This window comes from Sciurus vulgaris, assembly GCF_902686455.1.
Source record: "Sciurus vulgaris genome assembly, chromosome: 5".
NCBI lineage: Eukaryota > Metazoa > Chordata > Mammalia > Rodentia > Sciuridae > Sciurus > Sciurus vulgaris.
The window spans coordinates 1,122,226-1,141,682 of NC_136465.1; the positions used below are offsets into that span (position 1 = coordinate 1,122,226).

General features: G+C 64.7%; 1 protein-coding gene across 1 annotated transcript in view; it reads left to right on the forward strand.

Annotated features, from left to right (window-relative positions):
• The window catches only part of ARHGEF10 (Rho guanine nucleotide exchange factor 10), a 115,325-nt gene that overhangs the window by 53,886 nt on the left and 41,982 nt on the right, over positions 1-19,457 (forward strand). The window contains 1 exon segment of the mRNA XM_079142911.1: positions 17,264-17,433. Within this exon segment, the coding sequence (XP_078999037.1) occupies positions 17,264-17,433 (170 nt within the window).

The following is a 19,457-nucleotide window of genomic DNA, read 5'->3' on the forward strand; positions in this document are numbered from 1 at the left end:
ACTGTCCTTGTGCTGCTCTCTGGGGACCCCACTGTCCTTGTGCTGCTCCCTGGGGACCCCACTGTCCTTGTGCTGCTCCCTGGGGACCCCACAGTCCATCCTGCTGCTCCCTGGGGACCCCACTGTCCTTGTGCTGCTCCCTGGGAACCCCACAGTCCATCCTGCTGCTCCCTGGGGACCCCACTGTCCTTGTGCTGCTCCCTGGGGACCCCACTGTCCTTGTGCTGCTCCCTGGGGACCCCACTGTCCATCCTGCTGCTCCCTGGGGACGCCACAGTCCATCCTGCTGCTCCCTGGCGACCCCACTGTCCTTGTGCTGCTCCCCGGGGACCCCACTGTCCTTGTGCTGCTCCCTGGGGACCCCACTGTCCTTGTGCTGCTCCCTGGGAACCCCACTGTCCTTGTGCTGCTCCCTGGGGTCCCCACAGTCCATCCTGCTGCTCCCTGGTGACCCCACAGTCCATCCTGCTGCTCCCTGGGGACCCCACTGTCCTTGTGCTGCTCCCTGGGGACCCCACAGTCCATCCTGCTGCTCCCTGGGGACCCCACTGTCCTTGTGCTGCTCCCTGGGGACCCCACTGTCCTTGTGCTGCTCCCTGGGGACCCCACTGTCCTTGTGCTGCTCCCTGGGGACCCCACAGTCTATCCTGCTGCTCCCTGGGAACCCCAGTGTCCTTCGTGCTGCTCCCTGGGGACCCCACTGTCCTTGTGCTGCTCCCTGGGGACCCCACAGTCCATCCTGCTGCTCCCTGGCGACCCCACTGTCCTTGTGCTGCTCCCTGGGGACCCCACTGTCCTTGTGCTGCTCCCTGGGGACCCCACTGTCCTTGTGCTGCTCCCTGGGAACCCCACTGTCCTTGTGCTGCTCCCTGGGGTCTCCACAGTCCATCCTGCTGCTCCCTGGGGACCCCACAGTCCATCCTTCTGCTCCCTGGGGACCCCGCTGTCCTTGTGCTGCTCCCTGGGGACCCCACTGTCCTTGTGCTGCTCCCTGGGGACCCCACTGTCCTTGTGCTGCTCCCTGGGAACCCCACTGTCCTTCGTGCTGCTCCCTGGGGACCCCACTGTCCATCCTGCTGCTCCCTGGGGACGCCACAGTCCATCCTGCTGCTCCCTGGCGACCCCACTGTCCTTGTGCTGCTCCCTGGGGACCCCACTGTCCTTGTGCTGCTCCCTGGGGACCCCACTGTCCTTGTGCTGCTCCCTGGGAACCCCACTGTCCTTGTGCTGCTCCCTGGGAACCCCACAGTCCATCCTGCTGCTCCCTGGGGACCCCACTGTCCTTGTGCTGCTCCCTGGGGACCCCACTGTCCTTGTGCTGCTCCCTGGGGACCCCACAGTCTATCCTGCTGCTCCCTGGGAACCCCAGTGTCCTTCGTGCTGCTCCCTGGGGTCCCCACTGTCCTTGTGCTGCTCCCTGGGGACCCCACAGTCCATCCTGCTTCTCCCTGGCGACCCCACTGTCCTTGTGCTGCTCCCTGGGGACCCCACAGTCCATCCTGCTTCTCCCTGGCGACCCCACTGTCCTTGTGCTGCTCCCTGGGGACCCCACAGTCCATCCTGCTTCTCCCTGGCGACCCCACTGTCCTTGTGCTGCTCCCTGGGAACCCCACAGTCCATCCTGCTGCTCCCTGGGGACCCCACAGTCCATCCTTCTGCTCCCTGGGGACCCCGCTGTCCTTGTGCTTCTCCCTGGGGACCCCACAGTCCATCCTGCTGCTCCTTGGAGACCCCACTGTCCTTGTGCTGCTCCCTGGGGACCCCACTGTCCTTGTGCTGCTCCCTGGGAACCCCACTGTCCTTGTGCTGCTCCCTGGGGACCCCACTGTCCTTGTGCTGCTCCCTGGGGACCCCACTGTCCTTGTGCTGCTCCCTAGGGACCCCAGTGTCCTTGTGCTGCTCCCTGGGGACCCCAGTGTCCTTGTGCTGCTCCCGGGGACCCCACTGTCCTTGTGGTGCTCCCTGGGGACCCCACTGTCCTTGTGCTGCTCCCTGGGAATCCCACTGTCCTTGTGCTGCTCCCTGGGGTCCCCACAGTCCATCCTGCTGCTCCCTGGGGACCCCACAGTCCATCATGCTGCTCCCTGGGCACCCCACTGTCCTTGTGCTGCTCCCTGGGGACCCCACAGTCCATCCTGCTGCTCCCTGGGGACCCCACTGTCCTTGTGCTGCTCCCTGGGGACCCCACAGTCCATCCTGCTGCTCCCTGGGGACCCCACTGTCCTTGTGCTGCTCCCTGGGGACCCCACAGTCCATCCTGCTGCTCCCTGGGGACCCCACTGTCCTTGTGCTGCTCCCTGGGGACCCCACTGTCCTTGTGCCGCTCCCTGGGAACCCCACTGTCCTTGTGCTGCTCCCTGGGGACCCCACTGTCCTTGTGCTGCTCCCTGGGGACCCCACAGTCCATCCTGCTGCTCCCTGGGGACCCCACTGTCCTTGTGCTGCTCTCTGGGAACCCCACTGTCCTTGTGCTGCTCCCTGGGGACCCCACTGTCCTTGTGCTGCTCCCTGGGGACCCCACAGTCCATCCTGCTGCTCCCTGGGGACCCCACTGTCCTTGTGCAGCTCTCTGGGAACCCCACTGTCCTTGTGCTGCTCCCTGGGGAACCCACAGTCCATCCTGCTGCTCCCTGGGGACCCCACTGTCCTTGTGCTGCTCTCTGGGGACCCCACTGTCCTTGTGCTGCTCCCTGGGGACCCCACTGTCCTTGTGCTGCTCCCTGGGGACCCCACAGTCCATCCTGCTGCTCCCTGGGGACCCCACTGTCCTTGTGCTGCTCCCTGGGAACCCCACAGTCCATCCTGCTGCTCCCTGGGGACCCCACTGTCCTTGTGCTGCTCCCTGGGGACCCCACTGTCCTTGTGCTGCTCCCTGGGGACCCCACTGTCCATCCTGCTGCTCCCTGGGGACGCCACAGTCCATCCTGCTGCTCCCTGGCGACCCCACTGTCCTTGTGCTGCTCCCCGGGGACCCCACTGTCCTTGTGCTGCTCCCTGGGGACCCCACTGTCCTTGTGCTGCTCCCTGGGAACCCCACTGTCCTTGTGCTGCTCCCTGGGGTCCCCACAGTCCATCCTGCTGCTCCCTGGTGACCCCACAGTCCATCCTGCTGCTCCCTGGGGACCCCACTGTCCTTGTGCTGCTCCCTGGGAACCCCACAGTCCATCCTGCTGCTCCCTGGGGACCCCACTGTCCTTGTGCTGCTCCCTGGGGACCCCACTGTCCTTGTGCTGCTCCCTGGGGACCCCACTGTCCTTGTGCTGCTCCCTGGGGACCCCACAGTCTATCCTGCTGCTCCGTGGGAACCCCAGTGTCCTTCGTGCTGCTCCCTGGGGACCCCACTGTCCTTGTGCTGCTCCCTGGGGACCCCACAGTCCATCCTGCTGCTCCCTGGCGACCCCACTGTCCTTGTGCTGCTCCCTGGGGACCCCACTGTCCTTGTGCTGCTCCCTGGGGACCCCACTGTCCTTGTGCTGCTCCCTGGGGACCCCACTGTCCTTGTGCTGCTCCCTGGGGTCTCCACAGTCCATCCTGCTGCTCCCTGGGGACCCCACAGTCCATCCTTCTGCTCCCTGGGGACCCCGCTGTCCTTGTGCTGCTCCCTGGGGACCCACTGTCCTTGTGCTGCTCCCTGGGGACCCCACTGTCCTTGTGCTGCTCCCTGGGAACCCCACTGTCCTTCGTGCTGCTCCCTGGGGACCCCACTGTCCATCCTGCTGCTCCCTGGGGACGCCACAGTCCATCCTGCTGCTCCCTGGCGACCCCACTGTCCTTGTGCTGCTCCCTGGGGACCCCACTGTCCTTGTGCTGCTCCCTGGGGACCCCACTGTCCTTGTGCTGCTCCCTGGGAACCCCACTGTCCTTGTGCTGCTCCCTGGGAACCCCACAGTCCATCCTGCTGCTCCCTGGGGACCCCACTGTCCTTGTGCTGCTCCCTGGGGACCCCACTGTCCTTGTGCTGCTCCCTGGGGACCCCACAGTCTATCCTGCTGCTCCCTGGGAACCCCAGTGTCCTTCGTGCTGCTCCCTGGGGACCCCACTGTCCTTGTGCTGCTCCCTGGGGACCCCACAGTCCATCCTGCTTCTCCCTGGCGACCCCACTGTCCTTGTGCTGCTCCCTGGGGACCCCACAGTCCATCCTGCTTCTCCCTGGCGACCCCACTGTCCTTGTGCTGCTCCCTGGGGACCCCACAGTCCATCCTGCTTCTCCCTGGCGACCCCACTGTCCTTGTGCTGCTCCCTGGGAACCCCACAGTCCATCCTGCTGCTCCCTGGGGACCCCACAGTCCATCCTTCTGCTCCCTGGGGACCCCGCTGTCCTTGTGCTTCTCCCTGGGGACCCCACAGTCCATCCTGCTGCTCCTTGGAGACCCCACTGTCCTTGTGCTGCTCCCTGGGGACCCCACTGTCCTTGTGCTGCTCCCTGGGAACCCCACTGTCCTTGTGCTGCTCCCTGGGGACCCCACTGTCCTTGTGTTGCTCCCTGGGGACCCCACTGTCCTTGTGCTGCTCCCTAGGGACCCCAGTGTCCTTGTGCTGCTCCCTGGGGACCCCAGTGTCCTTGTGCTGCTCCCGGGGACCCCACTGTCCTTGTGGTGCTCCCTGGGGACCCCACTGTCCTTGTGCTGCTCCCTGGGAATCCCACTGTCCTTGTGCTGCTCCCTGGGGTCCCCACAGTCCATCCTGCTGCTCCCTGGGGACCCCACAGTCCATCCTGCTGCTCCCTGGGGACCCCACTGTCCTTGTGCTGCTCCCTGGGGACCCCACTGTCCTTGTGCTGCTCCCTGGGGTCCCCACTGTCATTCCTGTTGCTCCCTGGGGACCCCACTGTCCTTGTGCTGCTCCCTGGGGACCCCACTGTCCTTGTGCTGCTCCCTGGGGACCCCACTGTCCTTGTGCTGCTCTCTGGGAACCCCACTGTCCTTGTGCTGCTCCCTGGGGACCCCACTGTCCTTGTGCTGCTCCCTGGGGACCCCACAGTCCATCCTGCTGCTCCCTGGGGACCCCACTGTCCTTGTGCAGCTCTCTGGGAACCCCACTGTCCTTGTGCTGCTCCCTGGGGAACCCACAGTCCATCCTGCTGCTCCCTGGGGACCCCACTGTCCTTGTGCTGCTCCCTGGGGACCCCACTGTCCTTGTGCTGCTCCCTGGGGACCCCACTGTCCTTGTGCTGCTCCCTGGGGACCCCACAGTCCATCCTGCTGCTCCCTGGGGACCCCACTGTCCTTGTGCTGCTCCCTGGGAACCCCACAGTCCATCCTGCTGCTCCCTGGGGACCCCACTGTCCTTGTGCTGCTCCCTGGGGACCCCACTGTCCTTGTGCTGCTCCCTGGGGACCCCACTGTCCATCCTGCTGCTCCCTGGGGACGCCACAGTCCATCCTGCTGCTCCCTGGCGACCCCACTGTCCTTGTGCTGCTCCCCGGGGACCCCACTGTCCTTGTGCTGCTCCCTGCGGACCCCACTGTCCTTGTGCTGCTCCCTGGGAACCCCACTGTCCTTGTGCTGCTCCCTGGGGTCCCCACAGTCCATCCTGCTGCTCCCTGGTGACCCCACAGTCCATCCTGCTGCTCCCTGGGGACCCCACTGTCCTTGTGCTGCTCCCTGGGAACCCCACAGTCCATCCTGCTGCTCCCTGGGGACCCCACTGTCCTTGTGCTGCTCCCTGGGGACCCCACTGTCCTTGTGCTGCTCCCTGGGGACCCCACTGTCCTTGTGCTGCTCCCTGGGGACCCCACAGTCTATCCTGCTGCTCCGTGGGAACCCCAGTGTCCTTCGTGCTGCTCCCTGGGGACCCCACTGTCCTTGTGCTGCTCCCTGGGGACCCCACAGTCCATCCTGCTGCTCCCTGGCGACCCCACTGTCCTTGTGCTGCTCCCTGGGGACCCCACTGTCCTTGTGCTGCTCCCTGGGGACCCCACTGTCCTTGTGCTGCTCCCTGGGAACCCCACTGTCCTTGTGCTGCTCCCTGGGGTCTCCAGAGTCCATCCTGCTGCTCCCTGGGGACCCCACAGTCCATCCTTCTGCTCCCTGGGGACCCCGCTGTCCTTGTGCTGCTCCCTGGGGACCCCACTGTCCTTGTGCTGCTCCCTGGGGACCCCACTGTCCTTGTGCTGCTCCCTGGGAACCCCACTGTCCTTCGTGCTGCTCCCTGGGGACCCCACTGTCCATCCTGCTGCTCCCTGGGGACGCCACAGTCCATCCTGCTGCTCCCTGGCGACCCCACTGTCCTTGTGCTGCTCCCTGGGGACCCCACTGTCCTTGTGCTGCTCCCTGGGGACCCCACTGTCCTTGTGCTGCTCCCTGGGAACCCCACTGTCCTTGTGCTGCTCCCTGGGAACCCCACAGTCCATCCTGCTGCTCCCTGGGGACCCCACTGTCCTTGTGCTGCTCTCTGGGGACCCCACTGTCCTTGTGCTGCTCCCTGGGGACCCCACTGTCCTTGTGCTGCTCCCTGGGGACCCCACAGTCCATCCTGCTGCTCCCTGGGGACCCCACTGTCCTTGTGCTGCTCCCTGGGGACCCCACTGTCCTTGTGCTGCTCCCTGGGGTCCCCACTGTCATTCCTGTTGCTCCCTGGGGACCCCACTGTCCTTGTGCTGCTCCCTGGGGACCCCACTGTCCTTGTGCTGCTCCCTGGGGACCCCACAGTCCATCCTCCTGCTCCCTGGGGACCCCACTGTCCTTGTGCTGCTCCCTGGGGACCCCACTGTCCTTGTGCTGCTCCCTGGGGACCCCACTGTCCTTGTGCTGCTCCCTGGGAACCCCACTGTCCTTGTGCTGCTCCCTGGGGACCCCACAGTCCATCCTGCTGCTCCCTGGGGACCCCACTGTCCTTGTGCTGCTCCCTGGGGACCCCACTGTCCTTGTGCTGCTCCCTGGGGACCCCACTGTCCTTCCTGTTGCTCCCTGGGGACCCCACTGTCCTTGTGCTGCTCCCTGGGAACCCCACTGTCCTTGTGCTGCTCCCTGGGGACCCCACAGTCCATCCTGCTGCTCCCTGGGGACCCCACTGTCCTTGTGCTGCTCCCTGGGGACCCCACTGTCCTTGTGCTGCTCCCTGGGGTCCCCACTGTCATTCCTGTTGCTCCCTGGGGACCCCACTGTCCTTGTGCTGCTCCCTGGGGACCCCACTGTCCTTGTGCTGCTCCCTGGGGAACCCACAGTCCATCCTGCTGCTCCCTGGGGACCCCACTGTCCTTGTGCTGCTCTCTGGGAACCCCACTGTCCTTGTGCTGCTCCCTGGGGACCCCACTGTCCTTGTGCTGCTCCCTGGGGACCCCACAGTCCATCCTGCTGCTCCCTGGGGACCCCACTGTCCTTGTGCTGCTCCCTGGGGACCCCACTGTCCTTGTGCTGCTCCCTGGGGACCCCACAGTCCATCCTGCTGCTCCCTGGGGACCCCACTGTCCTTGTGCTGCTCCCTGGGGACCCCACTGTCCTTGTGCTGCTCCCTGGGGACCCCACTGTCCTTGTGCTGCTCCCTGGGGACCCCACTGTCCTTGTGCTGCTCCCTGGGGACCCCACTGTCCTTCCTGTTGCTCCCTGGGGACCCCACTGTCCTTGTGCTGCTCCCTGGGAACCCCACTGTCCTTGTGCTGCTCCCTGGGGACCCCACAGTCCATCCTGCTGCTCCCTGGGGACCCCACTGTCCTTGTGCTGCTCCCTGGGGACCCCACTGTCCTTGTGCTGCTCCCTGGGGTCCCCACTGTCATTCCTGTTGCTCCCTGGGGACCCCACTGTCCTTGTGCTGCTCCCTGGGGACCCCACTGTCCTTGTGCTGCTCCCTGGGGACCCCACTGTCCTTGTGCTGCTCTCTGGGGACCCCACTGTCCTTGTGCTGCTCCCTGGGGACCCCACTGTCCTTGTGCTGCTCCCTGGGGACCCCACAGTCCATCCTGCTGCTCCCTGGGGACCCCACTGTCCTTGTGCAGCTCTCTGGGAACCCCACTGTCCTTGTGCTGCTCCCTGGGGAACCCACAGTCCATCCTGCTGCTCCCTGGGGACCCCACTGTCCTTGTGCTGCTCTCTGGGGACCCCACTGTCCTTGTGCTGCTCCCTGGGGACCCCACTGTCCTTGTGCTGCTCCCTGGGGACCTCACAGTCCATCCTGCTGCTCCCTGGGGACCCCACTGTCCTTGTGCTGCTCCCTGGGAACCCCACAGTCCATCCTGCTGCTCCCTGGGGACCCCACTGTCCTTGTGCTGCTCCCTGGGGACCCCACTGTCCTTGTGCTGCTCCCTGGGGACCCCACTGTCCATCCTGCTGCTCCCTGGGGACGCCACAGTCCATCCTGCTGCTCCCTGGCGACCCCACTGTCCTTGTGCTGCTCCCCGGGGACCCCACTGTCCTTGTGCTGCTCCCTGGGGACCCCACTGTCCTTGTGCTGCTCCCTGGGAACCCCACTGTCCTTGTGCTGCTCCCTGGGGTCCCCACAGTCCATCCTGCTGCTCCCTGGTGACCCCACAGTCCATCCTGCTGCTCCCTGGGGACCCCACTGTCCTTGTGCTGCTCCCTGGGAACCCCACAGTCCATCCTGCTGCTCCCTGGGGACCCCACTGTCCTTGTGCTGCTCCCTGGGGACCCCACTGTCCTTGTGCTGCTCCCTGGGGACCCCACTGTCCTTGTGCTGCTCCCTGGGGACCCCACAGTCTATCCTGCTGCTCCGTGGGAACCCCAGTGTCCTTCGTGCTGCTCCCTGGGGACCCCACTGTCCTTGTGCTGCTCCCTGGGGACCCCACAGTCCATCCTGCTGCTCCCTGGCGACCCCACTGTCCTTGTGCTGCTCCCTGGGGACCCCACTGTCCTTGTGCTGCTCCCTGGGGACCCCACTGTCCTTGTGCTGCTCCCTGGGAACCCCACTGTCCTTGTGCTGCTCCCTGGGGTCTCCACAGTCCATCCTGCTGCTCCCTGGGGACCCCACAGTCCATCCTTCTGCTCCCTGGGGACCCCGCTGTCCTTGTGCTGCTCCCTGGGGACCCCACTGTCCTTGTGCTGCTCCCTGGGGACCCCACTGTCCTTGTGCTGCTCCCTGGGGACCCCACTGTCCTTGTGCTGCTCCCTGGGGACCCCACTGTCCTTGTGCTGCTCCCTGGGAACCCCACTGTCCTTCGTGCTGCTCCCTGGGGACCCCACTGTCCATCCTGCTGCTCCCTGGGGACGCCACAGTCCATCCTGCTGCTCCCTGGCGACCCCACTGTCCTTGTGCTGCTCCCTGGGGACCCCACTGTCCTTGTGCTGCTCCCTGGGGACCCCACTGTCCTTGTGCTGCTCCCTGGGAACCCCACTGTCCTTGTGCTGCTCCCTGGGGACCCCACAGTCCATCCTGCTGCTCCCTGGGGACCCCACTGTCCTTGTGCTGCTCCCTGGGGACCCCACTGTCCTTGTGCTGCTCCCTGGGGACCCCACAGTCTATCCTGCTGCTCCCTGGGAACCCCAGTGTCCTTCGTGCTGCTCCCTGGGGACCCCACTGTCCTTGTGCTGCTCCCTGGGGACCCCACAGTCCATCCTGCTTCTCCCTGGCGACCCCACTGTCCTTGTGCTGCTCCCTGGGGACCCCACAGTCCATCCTGCTTCTCCCTGGCGACCCCACTGTCCTTGTGCTGCTCCCTGGGGACCCCACAGTCCATCCTGCTTCTCCCTGGCGACCCCACTGTCCTTGTGCTGCTCCCTGGGAACCCCACAGTCCATCCTGCTGCTCCCTGGGGACCCCACAGTCCATCCTTCTGCTCCCTGGGGACCCCGCTGTCCTTGTGCTTCTCCCTGGGGACCCCACAGTCCATCCTGCTGCTCCTTGGAGACCCCACTGTCCTTGTGCTGCTCCCTGGGGACCCCACTGTCCTTGTGCTGCTCCCTGGGAACCCCACTGTCCTTGTGCTGCTCCCTGGGGACCCCACTGTCCTTGTGCTGCTCCCTGGGGACCCCACTGTCCTTGTGCTGCTCCCTAGGGACCCCAGTGTCCTTGTGCTGCTCCCTGGGGACCCCAGTGTCCTTGTGCTGCTCCCGGGGACCCCACTGTCCTTGTGGTGCTCCCTGGGGACCCCACTGTCCTTGTGCTGCTCCCTGGGAATCCCACTGTCCTTGTGCTGCTCCCTGGGGTCCCCACAGTCCATCCTGCTGCTCCCTGGGGACCCCACAGTCCATCCTGCTGCTCCCTGGGCACCCCACTGTCCTTGTGCTGCTCCCTGGGGACCCCACAGTCCATCCTGCTGCTCCCTGGGGACCCCACTGTCCTTGTGCTGCTCCCTGGGGACCCCACAGTCCATCCTGCTGCTCCCTGGGGACCCCACTGTCCTTGTGCTGCTCCCTGGGGACCCCACTGTCCTTGTGCCGCTCCCTGGGAACCCCACTGTCCTTGTGCTGCTCCCTGGGGTCCCCACAGTCCATCCTCCTGCTCCCTGGTGACCCCACAGTCCATCCTGCTGCTCCCTGGGGACCCCACTGTCCTTGTGCTGCTCCCTGGGGACCCCACTGTCCTTGTGCTGCTCCCTGGGGACCCCACAGTCCATCCTGCTGCTCCCTGGGGTCCCCACTGTCCTTCCTGCTGCTCCCTGGGGTCCTCACTGTCCTTGTCCTGCTCCCTGCGGTCCCCACTGTCCTTGCTGCTGCTCCCTGGGGTCCCCACTGTCCTTGCTGCTGCTCCCTGGGTCCCCACTGTCCTTGCTGCTGCTCCCTGGTGTCCCCACTGTCCTTCCTGCTGCTCCCTGGGGTCCCCACTGTCCTTGTGCTGCTCCCTGGGGACCCCACTGTCCTTGTGCTGCTCCCTGGGGTCCCCACTGTCATTCCTGTTGCTCCCTGGGGACCCCACTGTCCTTGTGCTGCTCCCTGGGGACCCCACTGTCCTTGTGCTGCTCCCTGGGGAACCCACAGTCCATCCTGCTGCTCCCTGGGGACCCCACTGTCCTTGTGCTGCTCTCTGGGAACCCCACTGTCCTTGTGCTGCTCCCTGGGGACCCCACTGTCCTTGTGCTGCTCCCTGGGGACCCCACAGTCCATCCTGCTGCTCCCTGGGGACCCCACTGTCCTTGTGCTGCTCCCTGGGGACCCCACTGTCCTTGTGCTGCTCCCTGGGGACCCCACAGTCCATCCTGCTGCTCCCTGGGGACCCCACTGTCCTTGTGCTGCTCCCTGGGGACCCCACTGTCCTTGTGCTGCTCCCTGGGGACCCCACTGTCCTTGTGCTGCTCCCTGGGGACCCCGCTGTCCTTGTGCTGCTCCCTGGGGACCCCACTGTCCTTGTGCTGCTCCCTGGGGACCCCACTGTCCTTGTGCTGCTCCCTGGGAACCCCACTGTCCTTGTGCTGCTCCCTGGGGTCCCCACAGTCCATCCTGCTGCTCCCTGGTGACCCCACAGTCCATCCTGCTGCTCCCTGGGGACCCCACTGTCCTTGTGCTGCTCCCTGGGAAACCCACAGTCCATCCTGCTGCTCCCTGGGGACCCCACTGTCCTTGTGCTGCTCCCTGGGGACCCCACTGTCCTTGTGCTGCTCCCTGGGGACCCCACTGTCCTTGTGCTGCTCCCTGGGGACCCCACAGTCTATCCTGCTGCTCCGTGGGAACCCCAGTGTCCTTCGTGCTGCTCCCTGGGGACCCCACTGTCCTTGTGCTGCTCCCTGGGGACCCCACAGTCCATCCTGCTGCTCCCTGGCGACCCCACTGTCCTTGTGCTGCTCCCTGGGGACCCCACTGTCCTTGTGCTGCTCCCTGGGGACCCCACTGTCCTTGTGCTGCTCCCTGGGAACCCCACTGTCCTTGTGCTGCTCCCTGGGGTCTCCACAGTCCATCCTGCTGCTCCCTGGGGACCCCACAGTCCATCCTTCTGCTCCCTGGGGACCCCGCTGTCCTTGTGCTGCTCCCTGGGGACCCCACTGTCCTTGTGCTGCTCCCTGGGGACCCCACTGTCCTTGTGCTGCTCCCTGGGGACCCCACTGTCCTTGTGCTGCTCCCTGGGGACCCCACTGTCCTTGTGCTGCTCCCTGGGAACCCCACTGTCCTTCGTGCTGCTCCCTGGGGACCCCACTGTCCATCCTGCTGCTCCCTGGGGACGCCACAGTCCATCCTGCTGCTCCCTGGCGACCCCACTGTCCTTGTGCTGCTCCCTGGGGACCCCACTGTCCTTGTGCTGCTCCCTGGGGACCCCACTGTCCTTGTGCTGCTCCCTGGGAACCCCACTGTCCTTGTGCTGCTCCCTGGGAACCCCACAGTCCATCCTGCTGCTCCCTGGGGACCCCACTGTCCTTGTGCTGCTCCCTGGGGACCCCACTGTCCTTGTGCTGCTCCCTGGGGACCCCACAGTCTATCCTGCTGCTCCCTGGGAACCCCAGTGTCCTTCGTGCTGCTCCCTGGGGACCCCACTGTCCTTGTTCTGCTCCCTGGGGACCCCACAGTCCATCCTGCTTCTCCCTGGCGACCCCACTGTCCTTGTGCTGCTCCCTGGGGACCCCACTGTCCATCCTGCTTCTCCCTGGCGACCCCACTGTCCTTGTGCTGCTCCCTGGGGACCCCACAGTCCATCCTGCTTCTCCCTGGCGACCCCACTGTCCTTGTGCTGCTCCCTGGGAACCCCACAGTCCATCCTGCTGCTCCCTGGGGACCCCACAGTCCATCCTTCTGCTCCCTGGGGACCCCGCTGTCCTTGTGCTTCTCCCTGGGGACCCCACAGTCCATCCTGCTGCTCCTTGGAGACCCCACTGTCCTTGTGCTGCTCCCTGGGGACCCCACTGTCCTTGTGCTGCTCCCTGGGGACCCCACAGTCCATCCTGCTGCTCCCTGGGGACCCCACTGTCCTTGTGCTGCTCCCTGGGGACCCCACTGTCCTTGTGCTGCTCCCTGGGGACCCCACAGTCCATCCTGCTGCTCCCTGGGGACCCCACTGTCCTTGTGCTGCTCCCTGGGGACCCCACTGTCCTTGTGCTGCTCCCTGGGGACCCCACTGTCCTTGTGCTGCTCCCTGGGGACCCCACTGTCCTTGTGCTGCTCCCTGGGGACCCCACTGTCCTTCCTGTTGCTCCCTGGGGACCCCACTGTCCTTGTGCTGCTCCCTGGGAACCCCACTGTCCTTGTGCTGCTCCCTGGGGACCCCACAGTCCATCCTGCTGCTCCCTGGGGACCCCACTGTCCTTGTGCTGCTCCCTGGGGACCCCACTGTCCTTGTGCTGCTCCCTGGGGTCCCCACTGTCATTCCTGTTGCTCCCTGGGGACCCCACTGTCCTTGTGCTGCTCCCTGGGGACCCCACTGTCCTTGTGCTGCTCCCTGGGGACCCCACTGTCCTTGTGCTGCTCTCTGGGAACCCCACTGTCCTTGTGCTGCTCCCTGGGGACCCCACTGTCCTTGTGCTGCTCCCTGGGGACCCCACAGTCCATCCTGCTGCTCCCTGGGGACCCCACTGTCCTTGTGCAGCTCTCTGGGAACCCCACTGTCCTTGTGCTGCTCCCTGGGGAACCCACAGTCCATCCTGCTGCTCCCTGGGGACCCCACTGTCCTTGTGCTGCTCTCTGGGGACCCCACTGTCCTTGTGCTGCTCCCTGGGGACCCCACTGTCCTTGTGCTGCTCCCTGGGGACCCCACAGTCCATCCTGCTGCTCCCTGGGGACCCCACTGTCCTTGTGCTGCTCCCTGGGAACCCCACAGTCCATCCTGCTGCTCCCTGGGGACCCCACTGTCCTTGTGCTGCTCCCTGGGGACCCCACTGTCCTTGTGCTGCTCCCTGGGGACCCCACTGTCCTTGTGCTGCTCCCTGGGAACCCCACTGTCCTTGTGCTGCTCCCTGGGAACCCCACTGTCCTTCGTGCTGCTCCCTGGGGACCCCACTGTCCATCCTGCTGCTCCCTGGGGACGCCACAGTCCATCCTGCTGCTCCCTGGCGACCCCACTGTCCTTGTGCTGCTCCCCGGGGACCCCACTGTCCTTGTGCTGCTCCCTGGGGACCCCACTGTCCTTGTGCTGCTCCCTGGGAACCCCACTGTCCTTGTGCTGCTCCCTGGGGTCCCCACAGTCCATCCTGCTGCTCCCTGGTGACCCCACAGTCCATCCTGCTGCTCCCTGGGGACCCCACTGTCCTTGTGCTGCTCCCTGGGAACCCCACAGTCCATCCTGCTGCTCCCTGGGGACCCCACTGTCCTTGTGCTGCTCCCTGGGGACCCCACTGTCCTTGTGCTGCTCCCTGGGGACCCCACTGTCCTTGTGCTGCTCCCTGGGGACCCCACAGTCTATCCTGCTGCTCCGTGGGAACCCCAGTGTCCTTCGTGCTGCTCCCTGGGGACCCCACTGTCCTTGTGCTGCTCCCTGGGGACCCCACAGTCCATCCTGCTGCTCCCTGGCGACCCCACTGTCCTTGTGCTGCTCCCTGGGGACCCCACTGTCCTTGTGCTGCTCCCTGGGGACCCCACTGTCCTTGTGCTGCTCCCTGGGAACCCCACTGTCCTTGTGCTGCTCCCTGGGGTCTCCACAGTCCATCCTGCTGCTCCCTGGGGACCCCACAGTCCATCCTTCTGCTCCCTGGGGACCCCGCTGTCCTTGTGCTGCTCCCTGGGGACCCCACTGTCCTTGTGCTGCTCCCTGGGGACCCCACTGTCCTTGTGCTGCTCCCTGGGGACCCCACTGTCCTTGTGCTGCTCCCTGGGGACCCCACTGTCCTTGTGCTGCTCCCTGGGGACCCCACTGTCCTTCTTGCTGCTCCCTGGGACCCCACTGTCCATCCTGCTGCTCCCTGGGGACGCCACAGTCCATCCTGCTGCTCCCTGGCGACCCCACTGTCCTTGTGCTGCTCCCTGGGAACCCCACTGTCCTTGTGCTGCTCCCTGGGGACCCCACTGTCCTTGTGCTGCTCCCTGGGAACCCCACTGTCCTTGTGCTGCTCCCTGGGAACCCCACAGTCCATCCTGCTGCTCCCTGGGGACCCCACTGTCCTTGTGCTGCTCCCTGGGGACCCCACTGTCCTTGTGCTGCTCCCTGGGGACCCCACAGTCTATCCTGCTGCTCCCTGGGAACCCCAGTGTCCTTCGTGCTGCTCCCTGGGGACCCCACTGTCCTTGTGCTGCTCCCTGGGGACCCCACAGTCCATCCTGCTTCTCCCTGGCGACCCCACTGTCCTTGTGCTGCTCCCTGGGGACCCCACAGTCCATCCTGCTTCTCCCTGGCGACCCCACTGTCCTTGTGCTGCTCCCTGGGGACCCCACAGTCCATCCTGCTTCTCCCTGGCGACCCCACTGTCCTTGTGCTGCTCCCTGGGAACCCCACAGTCCATCCTGCTGCTCCCTGGGGACCCCACAGTCCATCCTTCTGCTCCCTGGGGACCCCGCTGTCCTTGTGCTTCCCCCTGGGGACCCCACAGTCCATCCTGCTGCTCCTTGGAGACCCCACTGTCCTTGTGCTGCTCCCTGGGGACCCCACTGTCCTTGTGCTGCTCCCTGGGAACCCCACTGTCCTTGTGCTGCTCCCTGGGGACCCCCACTGTCCTTGTGCTGCTCCCTGGGGACCCCACTGTCCTTGTGCTGCTCCCTAGGGACCCCAGTGTCCTTGTGCTGCTCCCTGGGGACCCCAGTGTCCTTGTGCTGCTCCCGGGGACCCCACTGTCCTTGTGGTGCTCCCTGGGGACCCCACTGTCCTTGTGCTGCTCCCTGGGAATCCCACTGTCCTTGTGCTGCTCCCTGGGGTCCCCACAGTCCATCCTGCTGCTCCCTGGGGACCCCACAGTCCATCCTGCTGCTCCCTGGGCACCCCACTGTCCTTGTGCTGCTCCCTGGGGACCCCACAGTCCATCCTGCTGCTCCCTGGGGACCCCACTGTCCTTGTGCTGCTCCCTGGGGACCCCACAGTCCATCCTGCTGCTCCCTGGGGACCCCACTGTCCTTGTGCTGCTCCCTGGGGACCCCACTGTCCTTGTGCCGCTCCCTGGGAACCCCACTGTCCTTGTGCTGCTCCCTGGGGTCCCCACAGTCCATCCTCCTGCTCCCTGGTGACCCCACAGTCCATCCTGCTGCTCCCTGGGGACCCCACTGTCCTTGTGCTGCTCCCTGGGGACCCCACTGTCCTTGTGCTGCTCCCTGGGGACCCCACAGTCCATCCTGCTGCTCCCTGGGGTCCCCACTGTCCTTCCTGCTGCTCCCTGGGGTCCTCACTGTCCTTGTCCTGCTCCCTGCGGTCCCCACTGTCCTTGCTGCTGCTCCCTGGGGTCCCCACTGTCCTTGCTGCTGCTCCCTGGGTCCCCACTGTCCTTGCTGCTGCTCCCTGGTGTCCCCACTGTCCTTCCTGCTGCTCCCTGGGGTCCCCACTGTCCTTGCTGCTGCTCCCTGGGGTCCCCACTGTCCTTCCTGCTGCTCCCTGGGGTCCTCACTGTCCTTGCTGCTGCTCCCTGGGGTCCCCACTGTCCTTCCTGCTGCTCCCTGGGGTCCTCACTGTCCTTCCTGCTGCTCCCTGGGGTCCCCACTGTCCTTGCTGCTCCCTGGGTTCCCCACTGTCCTTTCTGCTGCTCCCTGGGGTCCCCACTGTCCTTGTGCTGCTCTGGGGTCCTCACTGTCCTTCCTGCTGCTCCTTGGGGACCCCACTGTCCTTCCTGCAGCTCCCTGGGGTCCCCACTGTCCTTCCTGCAGCTCCCTGGGGTCCCCACTGTCCTTCCTCCTGCTCCCTGGGGTCCTCACTGTCCTTCCTGCTGCTCCCTGGGGTCCTCACTGTCCTTGTGCTGCTCCCTGGAGTCCCCACTCTCCTTCCTGCTGCTCCCTGGGTTCCTCACTGTCCGTCTGATCTTCCCTGGTGTCCTCAGTGTCCTGTGCCTCTTCCCGGGGACCCCACTCTCCCTCCTACAGCTCTCTGGGTCCTCACTCCCTTTGATCTGGTGGTCTCCCTGCTGCAGTCAAGATCCTCTTCTCTGGTTCATCCCGTCTTGCTGCCCAGTCTGTGCTGCTGTGTTTGCTGCCCTCACGTGGAAGTCCTGCTTTGTACCCTGCCTTGTGAGCTTCTCTTCCTCTGTGGCAGGAGGAGGACTGTCGGGTGGAGCTTTCCTGAGTTCCCTGTGGGCTCTAGTGCTGGCCTTGGTCAGGGCAGTGAGGTGGTCAGCCTTCCTGCAGGAGCCATGTCTGGTGGACTGTCCTCCTGCGGTGGTGTCTCCAGAGCACTTGGGCTTCTCGTCCACAAGCCTCCAGCTCTGTCCCTTTTGCTTCCTGGGAAGCAGGCGCTGGGACTGGTTTTGTGAGCCAGGGTGTGAAGGTGAGTGTCTAAGGGAGCCTCAGGCACGGCCGCTCCTGAGACGAGCCTTCCTGTCTTCCAGCACCTCCCACGAGAGCCGCCCCGCAGCCAGCCAGAGGTACCTGCTGAAGTGGAGTGTGCCTCTTGGACACGTGGACGTGATTGAGTACAGCCCTGGCACAGGGCACCAGGGCAGGTGCCCTGCTGTGCACACACCCGAGAGCCTGGCAGTGGTCCCTAATGCGAAGCCCCGTAAGTGACATACAGATGTTCCTGCAGGGTGGGGTGGTCTGTGCCTCATCTGGGGGCGCAGTGGCGGGTCTGGTGGGACAGGTCCAGCACCCTCTGTTGTGCACTGAGCTTGTCCTACTTGTCAGCCTCCTGCAGTGCTGGCCACCTAGAAGTACACTTGCCACCCAGCTCAGTCCTTGGGCTCACTTTGTGGGTCATGCACGCCCTGACTCGTGTCTCTTGATGGGCCTCAGTTGCAGCAGCAGGAGGCCTGGGAGCGTTGACCTCTCCTATGGCCTCCATACTCGCTCTCGCTCCTCAGTCTCCCTGAAGTCAGTGCCTGTCTCTGAACTTTCCCACGTGAAAAGAGGCGAGACGGCAAGGTGCAGTGTAATGTTTGGGCACTTTGTAGAGTCAGAGTGTTACTACTAAGCGTGGTCCAGCTGTGGATTTTGACCCAAGTCCAGAAGTCATTCTTTCCTCCTCCTCTTAAAAATCAAAGCATAGTTAAGTTCTATTCCCCTGTTAGCCTCTATCCTGGGCCGAGGCAGCGTTATTACGCTGTGTATGGGACTTTGAGAGGGCCCTCTGGGAAGAGCATTAGCCTTTTGGGGTCAGTCAGTGTCCACAGATTCAGAGCTGGAGAGCCACTTGAAGGGCCAGCAGGTTGACAGGACTGTGAGTGATGAGCAGCGGGTCTGAGTTGCAGAGATTGCTTTTCTTCTGCTGCCCTGATGTCCTCGGGTCTGGTTGTCTACCTCGCAGGCTGTCTCTGAGCATGTCACTGCGAGGAGGACCCTCTTGATGCACTGCAGGGAGGTCCCTCTTGATGCACTGCAGGGAGGACCCTCTTGACGGCACTGTAGGGAGGACCCTCTTGATGCACTGCAGGAAGGACCCTCTTGACGGCACTGCAGGGAGGACCCTCTTGATGCACTGCAGGGAGGACCCTCTTGATGGCACTGCAGGGAGGACCCTCTTGACGGCACTGTAGGGAGGACCCTCTTGATGCACTGCAGGGAGGACCCTCTTGACGGCACTGCAGGGAGGACCCTCTTGATGCACTGCAGGGAGGGCTCTCTTGAGGTGCTGGTCCCACGGTGCTCCACCCTGAGGTCCTGTGCACCATTGCTGAGCCCTCCAGCTGACAGCAGGGACCAGACCCACCCAGGCTCTCAGAGTGACATGCACACAGGGATGTGGAGGAGAGGGAGGAGAAGTGAGGGAGGAAGACAATGGGGGTGATGGTGTTTCAGATTGGCAGGATCCATTAATGTTCATTCAAGGGCAAATCAAATATCACCAAATAATCTTTAAAATCCTTTTAAATTATTTGGAAATATTGAAATCATATTCATGTCTGTTTTGTGAACAATGGTAACTTTATATATTTTATGTTACCAGTCTTGAAATGCGTTTGTGCCAGGTGCAGCGGCACACGCCTGCAATCCCAGCAGCTCAGAGGCTGAGGCAGGAGGATCGTGAGTTCAAAGCCAGCCTCAGCAGTGGTGAAGCACTGAGCCACTCAGTGAGACCCTGTCTCTAAATAAGAATGAACAGGGCTGCGGTGTGGCTCCGAGGTGAAACACCCCTGGGTTCAGTCCCTGGCACCAGAAAGTAAAGCCACCAGCCGTGTCTGTCACTAGGGGTGCCTCACGTGTCCGTGTAGCCGAGGAGATTGCTTCCTAGGTGGGCTCCACGTGCCTCGCAGCCTAATGTGTTCTTACTCATCCGTGACTCGTACTGAACTCAGAGCAGGATCAGCAGTGGTAAGAGCGTAAACAGTGATTCCGTCGGTTTTTCCAAGCCCCTGGGAGGAGGAACCTGGGATGCACCCACTCTGCACCTGAGCCCAGATGTTGCTGACCGGGTTCCAGGCGGCTTGAGCAGAGCACCCAGTGTGCGGATCCCTTGCTGGCCCTCCGTTGGCAGGTTCTTCCTGGGCCCTTGCTGCCTGCCATGAAGTCCTCCCCGTCTCCCTGGGCCCTGGAAGCCTCCTGTGGTGCTGAGCTGGACCACCTTGGCGGCTGGCCTGAGAGAGACCC